This window comes from Tursiops truncatus, chromosome 7 (assembly GCF_011762595.2).
Source record: "Tursiops truncatus isolate mTurTru1 chromosome 7, mTurTru1.mat.Y, whole genome shotgun sequence".
In the NCBI taxonomy this organism is placed as follows: domain Eukaryota; kingdom Metazoa; phylum Chordata; class Mammalia; order Artiodactyla; family Delphinidae; genus Tursiops; species Tursiops truncatus.
In genome coordinates this window covers 11886341-11899922 of record NC_047040.1, presented here as the reverse complement: position 1 = coordinate 11899922, position 13582 = coordinate 11886341, and the positions used below count along the sequence as shown (strand labels likewise).

Sequence of the window (13582 nt, the reverse complement as noted above, 5' to 3'; positions counted from 1 at the left end):
TGCAGGCTCCCTTGCAGAATCCCACTGGGGTTGCTCCAAGAAGATTCAAAATGCCTAAATTGCATGGGCTTTTCATGACGTGGGTACACAAACTCTACCTCATGTGCTAACTAACACGTACTTGGCTAGTTGCGTGCCAGCCAGTTGTAGCTGCCCACGGAGGGCAAAGAGCTGACAGAGCTCAAATAAAAGCAGCTGTATACAGAATTAATTAAAATAAGACCACACTTTACAATGTATTATGACCTTTAATTTTCCAAGCAATGCAACTGAAATACTAAGAGTTGCACTGACGTGTCCTGGATGTATGAAAAGAAGCCTGGAGAGATATGGGATGGTCAACAGTCGGTTGGTGGTGGGAAAGGCAGCTCGCTCTCTCTCTCTCTTTTCTCTCATTCTTTCTCCACCTTCTTTCTTCCTCTCTCTTTCCCCTGCCTCTAGAATTATGGTAAAATATTCTTCCATGAATGGAATCTAAAGTCTAAAAGATCTTTCAGAGTATAATCCAATAGAGATGGTAAACTTGACATCATTTCCCATACTCTATCCTACGAGTCAACACTCCGTGTTCCTCAACCAAAAGTTAAACCAATTGATATTGCTTTAAAGGCTCACAGGACACGCCACCCCAAAATATGCCACTTTGGTATACTGATTATTTTGTAGGCACTTGAAAACAGCAAATGCAGGAAGGGACTTTCTCTGAACTTCCCTTATCTGACTAAAGACAGATCCTCCAAAAGGAACTGAATTGTTGTAAATTCCTTCCCTTGGAGTTTCATCAACCACGGAAGATTGATTTATCACAGGAGGGGAGACTAGCAGTTGACACCACACCCAGACAAACTTTGTCACAAACTATCATATCTCCCATCTATTCTTCTAGGACCTCCAACTTTCCCGAAAAATCATTGAGATGGTATTGAAGCCTGAATTCTAAGCCACCTCTTTGACTCATTTTTTTCCTGGGCACCTCCCATGTCTACATGAGGTCTACATGTTAATAAATATATTTGTTTTTCTCTTATTAATCTGTCTTTTACTACAGAGGTCTCAACTAAGAACTCAGAAGTGTAGAGGGAAAATTGTTTTTCCTCCCCTACTGTTATAAGCATCCACCTTGCCTTTGCAAAAGGAGCTGCCACTCGTTGCTCATGTTTTGATAAAATAAGATGCAGAAAAGAAATTCTTTAGTACTTTATTTAATACTATATAGTATTTTGAAATGGCTATGAGTTTCAAGTCTAACAAAACCATACTTGGGCCCCATCTCTTCCATTTCCTAGCTATGCTACCTGGACATTTGACTTCTCTGTGCCTCAATTTCCTCACCTGAAAATAGGGATAATAATAGTGCCTACCTCACAGGGTTGTTGTGAGGATTAAATAAGATGATTAATATGGATTATTTAGTGTCTTGCCCAGCACTCAGTAAATGTAATTACAACTAATCATCGTCATCGTCATCATCTAATCAAATTGTCATTGGATTAACTTTTTTCATCGGAAGTCTAATAAGCTGGGCTTGGCTAAGCTGAAAGCATAATGTCACCCCTTAGGAAGGTACAGCCTCTCTCTTGTGCCAAAATAAAGTTAGCCTCTTAAAAGGAAGATGTTTCTGATGAAGGATAGGAATGATTTGTCAGTTGAAGAGTAGTATCTTTTTTCAATCAAATAGAAGATATTTTTTAAATGTGCACATGGCAGGGCGGCAAAGCCACTAGATTTCTCCAAAAATTTGGTGATCCGTTTAATTGAGACATAGTTCCTAGAAATTTACACATGTGGTCCACCAGAACCTTCAACTAAACAAATCAGGTAAGTGAAAATATTCATTTGTGTTACACTAAAACATCTGCCAGATTGGTACGCTAACTGGATTAAGTTTATAATTAGAGGACTATCTGGAATACACCTTCTCTTCACTCAGTATGAAGGAATCTAAAAATAAAAGTTGTTTCCCCAAACACATTCAAAAATCCATTCTTGTAGGTCGTTTGTACATCTCGACCAGTCAATAAGAAAACTTATGTTAAACCGAGCTGTTCTGAAGAACCTCAGGAGGACATTAAGCTGGAGCAGATCTCATTTCTGAATCACAGTCTACATCCCTAAGAGACTCAGCTCTGATCTCAAGAGTTTCATGAAAGAAAACATTGCTACAAAGCCAGTGAACTCCAAACTTGAGCAAGATTTTGGCCGTGTGGCCAGAAAATTCAGTACAATTCTGGTTAACATACCCAACATTTTTACCAATGGTCTTCTTGGTGGGAACAGTTGATTTTCAGCTCAGTCAGGTCTTTTGGAAACTGAACCACAGGAATAGCACAGCTGCTGAGTAAATCAGATACATCCTGTGGTTTGCACTTCAAAGGTAGCCACAGATTCTTAAGGTATGATTCATAGTCATCAAAATCTATGAATCTCCTCTGAAATTGTTCTTTCACTACCACTAAATAGCTGTGTAATTCTTCAAATCTGTGACCCCATTGAAGTCAAGGAAATTTGGCAGGAGACTATGAATGCAATAGGAAATGAGTAGAGTTGTCACCTACTTAGGCCACTTGGCCTGTTAAAACCTGCATTTACTTGAACAAGAATAAGAAGGAAGCCAGGGCTCATGCTTTCTTAAACCCTTAGGGGGTCCATGGAATACCTAATTAAACAAATATTCAAAGCCTAGTGTCTTACGTCATTCAGGAGTCTATGTTAAAATTTGAAGGTTCTACCAAACTACTAAACTCTATTCTATATACATATGTCAGCTTTGAGAGTGTAGGAGCTAAGCTATATCAGAAAAATGCTAGGCAGAAGAAACCTATTAACTTCAGCAGCAGAAATATCCTATTAATTCTTTGTTCCAAAACAGGGAGTTACAAAATGCTCAGAGAGTCCATATCAGTAATTGTACTCCAGGTATAAAGTGATAACTGTATCCATTAGTTTCTACTATATAACAAACCACTCCAGAACTTAGCAGCTTAAAACAATGGCCATTTATTTAGGTCACATTTCTGCAGGTCGGTAACTGGGGCTGTGATCAGTGATCCACTCGGTGGCTCTTCTGGTCTCAGTTGGGATCGTTAATGCATTTATGGTTGGCTACTAGGCCAGATGAGCTAGACTAGTCTAGAATGGTCTCAATGGAAATGACTTATCTCTATTCCACATAATCTCTTGTCCTCCAACAGGCTAGCCTGGGCTTGTTCATAAATGATCCGGCCAGGGTTCTGAGAGTATGGAAATACGCAGGACCTCCTGGAGCCTGAGCTCAGAACTATCACTGATACCTGCACTGCACTTCGTTGCCAAAGCAAATTACTAGCCCACCCTAGACTCAAGTAGTGGGGAAATAAACCCCACTTATCGATGCGAAGAGTTTCAAAGTCAAATCACAAGCATGAAAAACTGGCCATTTTTGCAATCTACCCACAACCTCTCACATGTGTGTTCCTTAATTCCAGAGCCACTAAACCCAACAGGAGAGGGGTAAGTGGCAGCATGGGCTGAGGAAAGCATCCCTACGTGGCATCAGTCAGAGCTCAGCAGCAAGGATGCCTGATGCTCCTCCACGGCAACCCCTCCCACCTTTTGGTACTCCTGAGACAGGGGACAGTCACTTTAACATGAGTAGCAGACAACAAGGCAGCTGCCCCAAGTAATTATGTACACAGTACAGCTCAACTTTGTGTTTCTGGGCAAAAAAGAATGGAAGTGGAGGTTTGAAGGAAAGCACAGGTGGAATGCCCAGCACTGCGAAAGCCAGAGGAAAAGCCCAGGAATCCTGAGAAATGAGGATTAGAGGCCCTCCAGGGAACCGGGATTTTCTTTCATGCTTGGTATCATCTGAAACTACTGTGACAGTTAATTTTATATGTCAAATTAACTGGACCACAGGGTACCCAGATATGTGATCAAACATTGTTCTGGGTGTTTCTATGAGGGTGGTTTTGGATAAGTTTAACTTTTTTTTTTTTTTTTTAACCTTTATTTGCATTTATTTTTTGCAGCATTTATTCCCGGGCCATAAGTTTTTGTTTCTTCAGGTATATCTGTTTCTTCTGGGCAACCTCCTCTTCTGGTTTAGGAACAATCTGTTCTTTTTCAGTAAGGATCATCTCAGTGTGGCACAGAGAGCTCATGTATGAGTTAATCCGACCATGAGCTCTGTAAGTCCTGCGCTGCATCTTGGGGGTTTTGTTCACCTGGATGTGCTCAGTGACCAGAGAATCTACATCTAAGCCCTTAAGTTCAGCGTTACTCTCTGCATTTTTGAGCATGTGCAGTAGAAATTCAACACTCTTTTTGGGCCACCGACCCTGCGTCCAGCCCCACTGTTTGGCCTGGGCACACCTACCAACTCCACCATTGTAGCGACGGAACGGCACACACGGCTTCTTTAAAGTGACATCCTTCAGATACTTGGTGGCTTTTCGGATGTGCCTACCCTTAATGGCCTGGGCAGTTTCACGAGTGTTCTTAAAGTGAACATGAAGATTTGAACCTCTCAACTTGCATGACGGTTTATGTACTAAACGCTGCCCGCAGCTGCTCAGAGAGTAGTTGTTTTCATGATGAATCCAAAGGTGTCCTAAGAAATGCCATCATCGCAGCCATCCTTCTATCCACTGTTTCTTCCCGTGTGGAACTACCAGTGACTACAGCAGTGCTGACACTAGACTAGTGACACGGACATCATTCCTTTTACCCTCTCAGGCCCTTAACATTTAAACCGATAGGCTGAGTATAGTAGATTGCCCTCCCTAATGTGGGCTGCATCTAATAAGTTGAAGGCCTAAATAGAGCAAAAGGCTGACCCTTCCCCAAATTCCTCCTTTGAGTCGGCACATGTATTTTTCTCCTGCCTTGGAATTCAAACTAAAACACCAGCTCTCCCTGGCTCTTAAGCCTGCTGGCCTTTGGAACTAGACTATGTCTCTCCTGGGTATCCTGCTTGCTAACTGCAGATCTTGGGACTCCATAATCATATGAACCAATTCCTTAAAATATATCATATACTATATGATATGATTATATGAAATATATATGTAGGGTTTTTTTCTATTTCTGTGAAGACTCTGACTAATGCACTACTTAATGGGATACTGTGCCAGGCACAAGGACAAAGTACTCGATGCATGGCAGAGGTAAACAGTCCATCCCCAGGCATGCCATCCCTTGATTTTTGTTTCAGCATCACCAAACAATTCTAGTCATCGAGGGAAGAACAGAAACCTTAAACTGATAAAACCCTGGTGTCATCAGTGTCACAGTCTCATTACCGTCGATTGTTGCTGCAGTTGTCACTTTTTATTTGGTTTGGCTGCTTTTGCTTTGTTTTGTTTTCGCCCGAGATGATGAAGCAGCTCACATTCTAGCATGAATCATGTGCCCACTCCATCTATCAGCAAACATGCCCTATGTGGGCAATATCTCTGGGAACCTTCCAGAAATCCAATCCACAAGAGCTAGTGTGCAGAGAAGCTCTATCCTTGGAACCCGACAGCAGATATGCTAGTAGAAATTCGTGTTGACCAATCTCTTTCCTAGTCTGCTCAAGCTTCCCTCACAGTGACCAGAAGGTATGCACAGATGCCAGAGAAACACATTAGTGGAGAAATACATTTCAGTGGTGGACTTCGGCTTTTTATGGGGACGGCTTTGCGATGTTTCAGCTTCGCTCAGCTGAACTACAGACCGCAGAATTCCCTTTCTGGTCTGTTCTGGTTAGCGTGGACTACAAAGGCTACCCTCTCTCCTGGGAGTTAGAGAAGGGAGGGAAGCAGAAGCCGAGTGGTAGCACATGCACACCTTCTCCCAGTGAGTCAGTCAGGCACCGGTATTACTTACTAGGTCCTGCTGTGAAAGAAGTTTGCAGATGAAATTAAGGTCCCTAATCAGCTGACTGTAAGTTAAACAATAGGGAGACCATCCCAGCAGGCCTGACTTAAACATTTGGAAGCCCTTTAAAAGAGGGATGAGCCTTTCCCTTCCCCCGTCCCCACCCTCTGAGTTCAGAGACTCCAAGTTTCAGTTCATGCTTCTGGGATTCTGAACGCTCATCATCTTCCCTTCTTGACTGCCTACCCCACAGACTCCTGGCTTCCGTGGTCCATCCCCGTAATTGCATAAACCAATCCCTTGTGATAACCTCTGATTGAACCCTGACACACAGTTATCATCAGAAAACAAGAAGAATATATTCAAGTTTACCATTTGGATTTTCCACAAAGAGATGAGGGGCTACAAAGTAGCCTGTGGGGAAAGCACAGACTCAGGTACCAAAGGACCTGGACCTTCTCCCTGCATCTCCCTTCACCAGCCAAGCAAGAGGGGCAGCTAATTCTCCTAAGCTCGTTGAGCACTGTTTCTGTATCTGCAAAACAGTGTTAATACTAAGTCAAGCCTACCTATTTCACAGGGCTGTTTTGAAACATCAAAGGAGAAAATGTATATGGAAACACTTTGTAGCCTGCCAAACAAATGAGAGATGTTTAGTTTTAAAACCACCTAGCCTAACATTTTTAAGTAAGGGAGGCAGAGAGTGAAAGACTAAAGATTTACGACATGCCTACTGTGTACAGGAAATGTGACTACTGCCCCGTGCTATCCTCTTGACCTTCCTGTGAGGCAGGTAGTATGTGCCCCACATCAGAGATGAGGAAATGCAGGTGCAGAGAGGTTGACCAGCTTGCCTGGACCACAAGATAGATCTGCAGTCCAGTGTGAAACTGGTTTTATGACACCAAAGTGCAGGCTCTGTCTGTAACACCAGGATCGCCTCCTTTACAAAACAAAAGATGATCGTTTCCTGTGATACTGTGAAATACATTCTACCTGAAGGAAGACTTTTCGAGACATACTTTCAGTATATCCACTATTCTTTGGGACCTCCTAACTTTAACTGAGGAGCAAACAGAATCCATTTTCATTAGTGTAGACGTTGTTTCATCTGATAGGCTCTGTGTCACAACACTGGAGACATCAATAAAAGAGAAAACCTCTTCTGCTTCTTTGCCAACCAGCAAATGTTCTTTCCTTAATTTACAATAAAACGATGACTGCAGAATAATGAAAATAAAACTTCACTATTTACTTATTTTGATGGCTCCAGTCTTTTCACTGTTGTGGCCCCTCGCGTTGCGGGGCACAGGCTCCGGACGCGCAGGCTCAGCGGCCATGGCTCACGGGCCCAGCCGCTCCGCAGCATGTGGGATCTTCCCGGACCAGGGCACAAACCCGCGTCCCCTGCATCGGCAGGCGGACTCTCAACCACTGCACCACCAGGGAAGCCCCCAGTCTTTACTAAATACTCAGAAAGAACATTTCCCTCTGTTTGCGCCCACAGGGAAATGACTGTGGTTGGAGGTTAAAGTTATTCAACAAAGAAAAAGACAATTTTGTAAATGTACCTTTTCCTCAAAAATGTAAAGCAGCCAGGGTAATTTGCCCGTTAGGCATTTTCTGAGAGTTAATGATCAATTATGTGAAAAGTCCTTGGGACTGTTAGTTAGTAAAATGGTGAGGAAGGGCCTTCCACGGGGCACTCGCGATTTGGAGACATTTGATACGCACTGATGGAACCCAAAATAAGCCAAATATATATTCATAGTAGATCAAGCTTATTTCAGATCAGTGCATTACATGTAAAGTTAATTCCACTCAAATTAACTTTCAAAATATAGGAAGGAGAAAAAAACCACAGCATTTATTAAATACTCACCAAATATTATGCTTGGCATTTTGAATCATTTTGCTCTTAATTCTCACAAGATTTTCCCTTAGTATTTATTAACCTCACTTTAATGATGAGAAACTGACAGTCTGAGGGGTGACAGCCACAGCTGGTGAGAGCAGAGCTAGGGTTCATCTCCAGTTCAAGCCAAGGGACTCGCAATTTCTATTTTTTGCAATTCCGTAGCCTCTAGTTTAAATGAGCACAGTTTATTTTTATAATTTTAAAAAGAGTTCTATTTCTATAAATAAATTAAAGGCGTCAACCTTACCACCTTGACTCAAAACCAAAATAGAACCCCATGTACAAAAATTCAATCAATGCTCTTTAAGTCTTTGTGAAGCTAATTAATCACTTTAAGTCTTTGTGCAGCTAATTAATTAATGGTTTAAATTCTCATTACTTCTTAGATAGGGGCTGGAGAGTGTTGGTTCTTTCTTATTTCAGGGGCTTCTCCTAGTGCAATCCCCGAGGGCGGGGATCATGTCTTACCTGTTTATTCTACATTGGATATTACACTTGGAGCTTAGCACACGGAGGGTGACAGCAGATTAGTGAACGCTCGACAATTATTTGTGACGGAACGCAATCTCATATAAGTCCAGTGCTTTAAAATTTACCGCCACTTTCACTAATCCCATTGCCTGTGATTACCATGACAACCCTGCATGTGAGTTGGGGCTGATGATTCTTAGCCCCACTTTATGGATAAGGAAACTGAAACTCAAAATAAGTTGAGTAATCTGCTCAGTCACAGAGCTACTAATGTCACCTGTTGGGTTTGACCACAGCCAGATTTCTTGAGTACAATGACCAAAGTTTTGTACCACTAAAGATACTCCATCGTTAAGAAATATCAATTTTTGTTAATGTTTGAAAAATTATGTCTCTTATTTAAGTAAAACACGGAAATGAACAGACCCAGATGATTCCAATCTACCAGTTACAGCTTGAGGTCACAAGCTTATTTGAAGTGTTTATATGTGGTCTTATCACACTGACCATCTTATAAACCAGACCAGCGGTTACCAACCATGATATTGGGTCACCACGGTACTGAGGGGTCTAAGAGCAATACCTGAGGACAGACAGCTCCTAAGGGAGCTGCCATTACGTACAGGAAGGTGAGTCCTGAGCAGTGTCAGTGGCAAAACAACAGTGGGGAACCAATGACCTACAATGAATATCAAAGGGCCAAAGCAAACAAACAAAGGCCAGAACTATAAAGATCGGGTCTATTTGGTTAGCTATGTATTGACACAGTCACTTTTGAGATTTTTATATTTAGGTTATAAATTGGATAATTTTTAAGAAAAACTGTTATGTGCTTGTATAACATTAGATTTGGAGAACTACATCCACAGCAGAAGTAAAGCAAGCCAAAAACTAAATGTGTGACTGTGTGTGTGTGTGTGTGTGTGTGTGTGTGTGTGTCTGTGTGTGTTATGATATGAAGTTAATTGAAATTAAAATGTTTTAAGGGATTTATCTGCAGTTGAGCTCTCCCAATGTGTGAAAAGCAACACATTTTATTCTCAATTATCCACGGTCTTATTTACTCTCCACAAATACTTGAGGGGCATGACTGAGCCGAGTTATGCATTAGTCAACACTCTTCAGCAGTATCTCTTGAACTTTTTTACCTCAGTCTAATCCCTGGTCATAGCCTCCGGGAAATTCAACACTATGTAGAAAGGGCCTTTTGCTTTATGGTCATATATAGAAGAACCTATCACCCAAAAGTCATGGGATATGTTGCTGACTCAACCTAAAGAAGGATTTCAGGTTGGGTCAGCAACATAGCCCAGGAGCAGAGGCCGCCAAAGCTTCCCCTTACGGCCGGGTCACAGCAAGTTTACAGAGGAGACTAGATGGATACCTGTGATGCCTGCTGGAACGCACTCCAAAACCAACATCTATAAAAAGAAACATCTCTTCAATCTCCCCTTCCAATCAGCAAACCCGTGTGTTTTCCTAGCAGGAAATAGAGAAGAAACCACGTTTCCTCCTCCCTCTGGCTTCTCTTGGGAAAAAATCCAACTTCCAAATATTCAGGGAGATTCTTAAGAGTCAAGTATGTTCACTTGGCAACGTAAACACCTCTTTAAGTGCTCCTACAAGTGGGAAATGGGGGTATAATTGTCCCTGGTTTCCAGGAACTGGTGGTGTTACCTCTGAATCAGGTTGCAAACAGATAGTCTGTTCTTAACCTGAGCACCATTTTGAGACCACCAGGTAATGTTACACCTAAATGGAGGTATTTTGCATATATCTACATCCCCAGCTCCCCTACACCAGCCTGGGGGTTAAAATATCATCACAAGACAGCAGTGGTTGTGTTTCCTTGACTGTCACCTCCTCTGACGTTACCTTCAACCCCCCTCAAAGTCCTGCCCCCCCATTAGTATGAGCACCCCAGGGATGACCTCCTGTGTACCATGGAAAAGCTTCTCTGCCCACCTCAGGGTGACCATCTTTTACCAGCTCTCCATGAGGCCTCTGTTACCACATCACTCGCCTGCTCTGGCCTCACTACAAAAATCTGCCCTCTCTGACGAAGCATATGTTCTCTGCATTATTCTCAAAGCTGTTGGTTAGTCCCCAGCTACCCATTGTTTCTCCCAGCCCCCAGCCCCACCTCCCCAGGCAGCGGCACTGGTCAGTTTAGGAGTCCATGGGTATATGAGATCATGTAGGCTGGCAGGTCCAAAATCGGCAGGGCAAGCCCATCAGCTTATAGACCCAGGGAAGAGTTTATGTTGCAGGTCAAGTCCAAAGGTAGTGTGCTGCCAGGATACCCTCTTTGGGGAAAAGGTCAGTCTTTCTTCTCTTAAGATCTTCAGCTGATTGGATGAGGCCCACCCACATTATGGAAGGTAATGTGCTTTACTCAAAAGCTACTGATTTAAATATTAACCTCATCTAAAAAATGCCTTCACAGAAACATCTAGGATAAAATTTGACCAGCTATCTGGGTACCATGGCCCAGCCAGTAGACACACAAAATCATAATGCCCTCTTCCTCTTTTGTTTCATACCCTGGTGGCTCTCCTTGGTGTTCCACCTTCCTTTTTGTTCTCAAACTCCCAGGATACATGTAGCAACGTCTAGAGACATCTTTGGCTGTCACAACTGAGGGGGAGGTGAGGGGCGGACTAATGGCATCTAGTGGGTGGAGGCCAGGGATGCTGCGAAACATCTTGCAATGCATGGGACAGCCTCCAACAACAGAGAATTTTCCGGTCCCGAATGACAATAATAGCACTGCGGTTGAGAAACTCTGCTCTAAATGACCAGTTCACTTCCTGTCTCGCTAACCCTGTTCATTATGCTTCAGTCACTCTGGTCTCCTTTCAGGTTACAGAACAAGCCAATTCCTTCCCTCCTCGGGGCCTTTGCAACTGTTCTTCCCACCGTCAGAAACACCCTGCTCCTCGCATGGCTGCCTCCTTGCCATCTTTCGGGTTTAACCAAAACACCCTGCCCCCACAAGCCCCTGATGCCCCTCCACTCCATTAATCTGATGATGTCCTCATCACCAGCTGGCACTGTTTGGTTTACCTGGTTCAGCGATGGTCTTAGCACCTTGAATCCAGCTGGGATGGGTACCTATCGCTATATCCCAGGGACACGTGACCCGACTGGCACAAAATAAGCGCTCAACAAATACTTGTTGGATCAAGGAAGGAAGGAATGTCTTAGACATTTTTAGTGAGTGCAATTCTCTCCCCATGTTTTTGGTTTCACGTCCACCACCAGGTCAGATGTGTTATAAGATCCGTCTCCATGGCAATTGCTTCCATAGACTGACCCTGCCCCCAGGACACACAGTCACTTTCCATCGAATCTAGAATGTGAGCCCAGATCTTTTCTCAAGGGCATCCCTCTCCCTGGACACAACTTAGTCCCTCATGACAAGATGTCTGAGTGCTGCACTATTAGTTTTCCTAATATGCAAAGACATCCACTTAGATTCAGAGTAGGATCCCTGTAGGTGGAATCTAAAAAAAATGATACAGATGAACCTATTTACAAAACAGAAATAGACTCACAGACATAGAAAACAAATTTATGGTTACCGAAGGGGAAGGAGGGGAGAGATAAATTAGAAATGTGGGATTAATAGATACACACTACTATATATAAAATAGATAATTAACAAGGACCTACTGTTTAGCACAGGGAACTATTTTCAATATCTTGTAATAACCTATAATGGAAAAGAATCTGAAAAAGAATATATATATATTTGTATAACTGAATCACTTTGCTACACACCTGAAACACTGTAAATCAACTATACATCAACAGAAATAAATAAATAAATACAAAGTAAGATACCTAATATAGAAAAAAATACCTGATCAGGGTGCTTAAGAAGGACTTGCCCCTAGAAGGGATTAGCATGAGAAAAATTAGCAGGCATAATTAACAATTCCTTTTAAAACACAACCAACTGTACTATTTGTGACCACAGATCCCTCCTCATAGAAATAAAGATCACCTAGCCAGGACCAGCTAGGTCTGCACCTCAAACCTACTTAGCCTGGTACTTCTTTTCCCCTTTCCCCCTTCTGTCACAGTCTGACATGTTCTTATGGAGGCAACTAAGACCTTATGGATGCCTCCAAAATGACTCAGCATGTGGTTATTACTGTTTGTCTTTGTCCTTTGCCATTTTTCCTGTAAATCCTTATAAATGCCATTTCTCACTGCCTTGCCCCCTTGCGGGAATTCTACATGCTCCTGGAAATGCTTGCTTTGCTTCTGCATTTTCTTACTAGATCCCTCTGTTCTCAGTTCCACCCATGTGGCCTCTGCACGTGGCTGCCAGCCACTGAACTGACCTAACTCTGCCATTTCTTAATCTGCACTCAATGCCCTTCCTGATTAAATATCTATCAAGTGGGCAGGGTAATTATTTCCCTCATCATACCCACTGTTTAGGAAGAGAGCTCCAGATCTATAAGACAGGACAACCAGGGGGACCATCAACAAGGGAAATAGCTCTGGTCCTGGGACTTCCTTGCTTGCTTCTTTCAAAACAACCCTGCCCAAGTGTGGGACGGATTGGGAAGTAGTCTGCCTCTTCAGGTGCAGAATCAGTGGAAGAGCTGCCTGCGTCTTCCTTCTTCGCTGCATGGAGGTGACCCATCCCCTCTGGCTCCACCACATCCCAGCTCTCGTTTAGAACACCAGCACAGTTGAAGGCAGTGCCAAGGATGAGTGCCAGCAGCCCACGATCCCCACGATGCTTGTAAAGATGAGGGAGCAGAAGGGCCCTCTGCAGTGTCACTCAATCCACATAGGAAAGAATAGGAACTGTCCAGCTTACTCTCTTATCATCTTACTACCAAATTATCTCAGAGTTGAGAAAAAGCAGTAGAAATCACCTAACCCAACTCTCACATTGTCCCGAGGAGGCAACCAAGGCCTGGAATAGGTGAGTGGCATGCCCAGGGCTGCACACTTCAGTTATGGTAAAGCCAAGCCTAGAATCCGATGCTGGTGTATCATCCCGTAACAACGGCCATGCCATCTTTTTTTTTTTTTTCTGTCCCATATCCCTTCACTTTATAAACTATTTGGTTCCTTTCCATGTGTTTCTGGTGGAGATCAAGCATCTCCGCCTTGCCCCCCACCCTGTCCCCTGGAAATTCTCATTAGTCCAGTGTGTTTGCCAAATAACTCGAGTAGAGATAATGAGAATTCTTTTCAAGGATTGATGGGGGCGGGGAGGGTAAGCTGTGACAAAGTGAGAGAGTGGCATGAACATATATACACTACCAGACGTAAAATAGCTAGCTAGTGGGAAGCAGCCACATAGCACAGGGAGATCAGGTCGGT

At 43.1% G+C, this 13582-nt stretch overlaps 1 protein-coding gene and 1 non-coding gene across 2 annotated transcripts; both read right to left on the bottom strand.

Annotated features, from left to right (window-relative positions):
- Nucleotides 1-3990: 3990 nt before the first annotated feature.
- Nucleotides 3991-4604, bottom strand: LOC109547996 (large ribosomal subunit protein uL22-like; the record flags this gene model as incomplete). Its single annotated transcript, XM_033860430.2, has 1 exon — nucleotides 3991-4604. A coding segment is annotated over one exon (591 nt), but the record flags the coding sequence as incomplete, so codon positions are not given.
- LOC117313057 (small nucleolar RNA SNORD58) lies at nucleotides 4548-4613 on the bottom strand. The gene has a single exon (XR_004527522.1). It is a non-coding gene; the product is annotated as a small nucleolar RNA SNORD58 (small nucleolar RNA).
- Between the last annotated feature and the right edge of the window lie 8969 nt (nucleotides 4614-13582).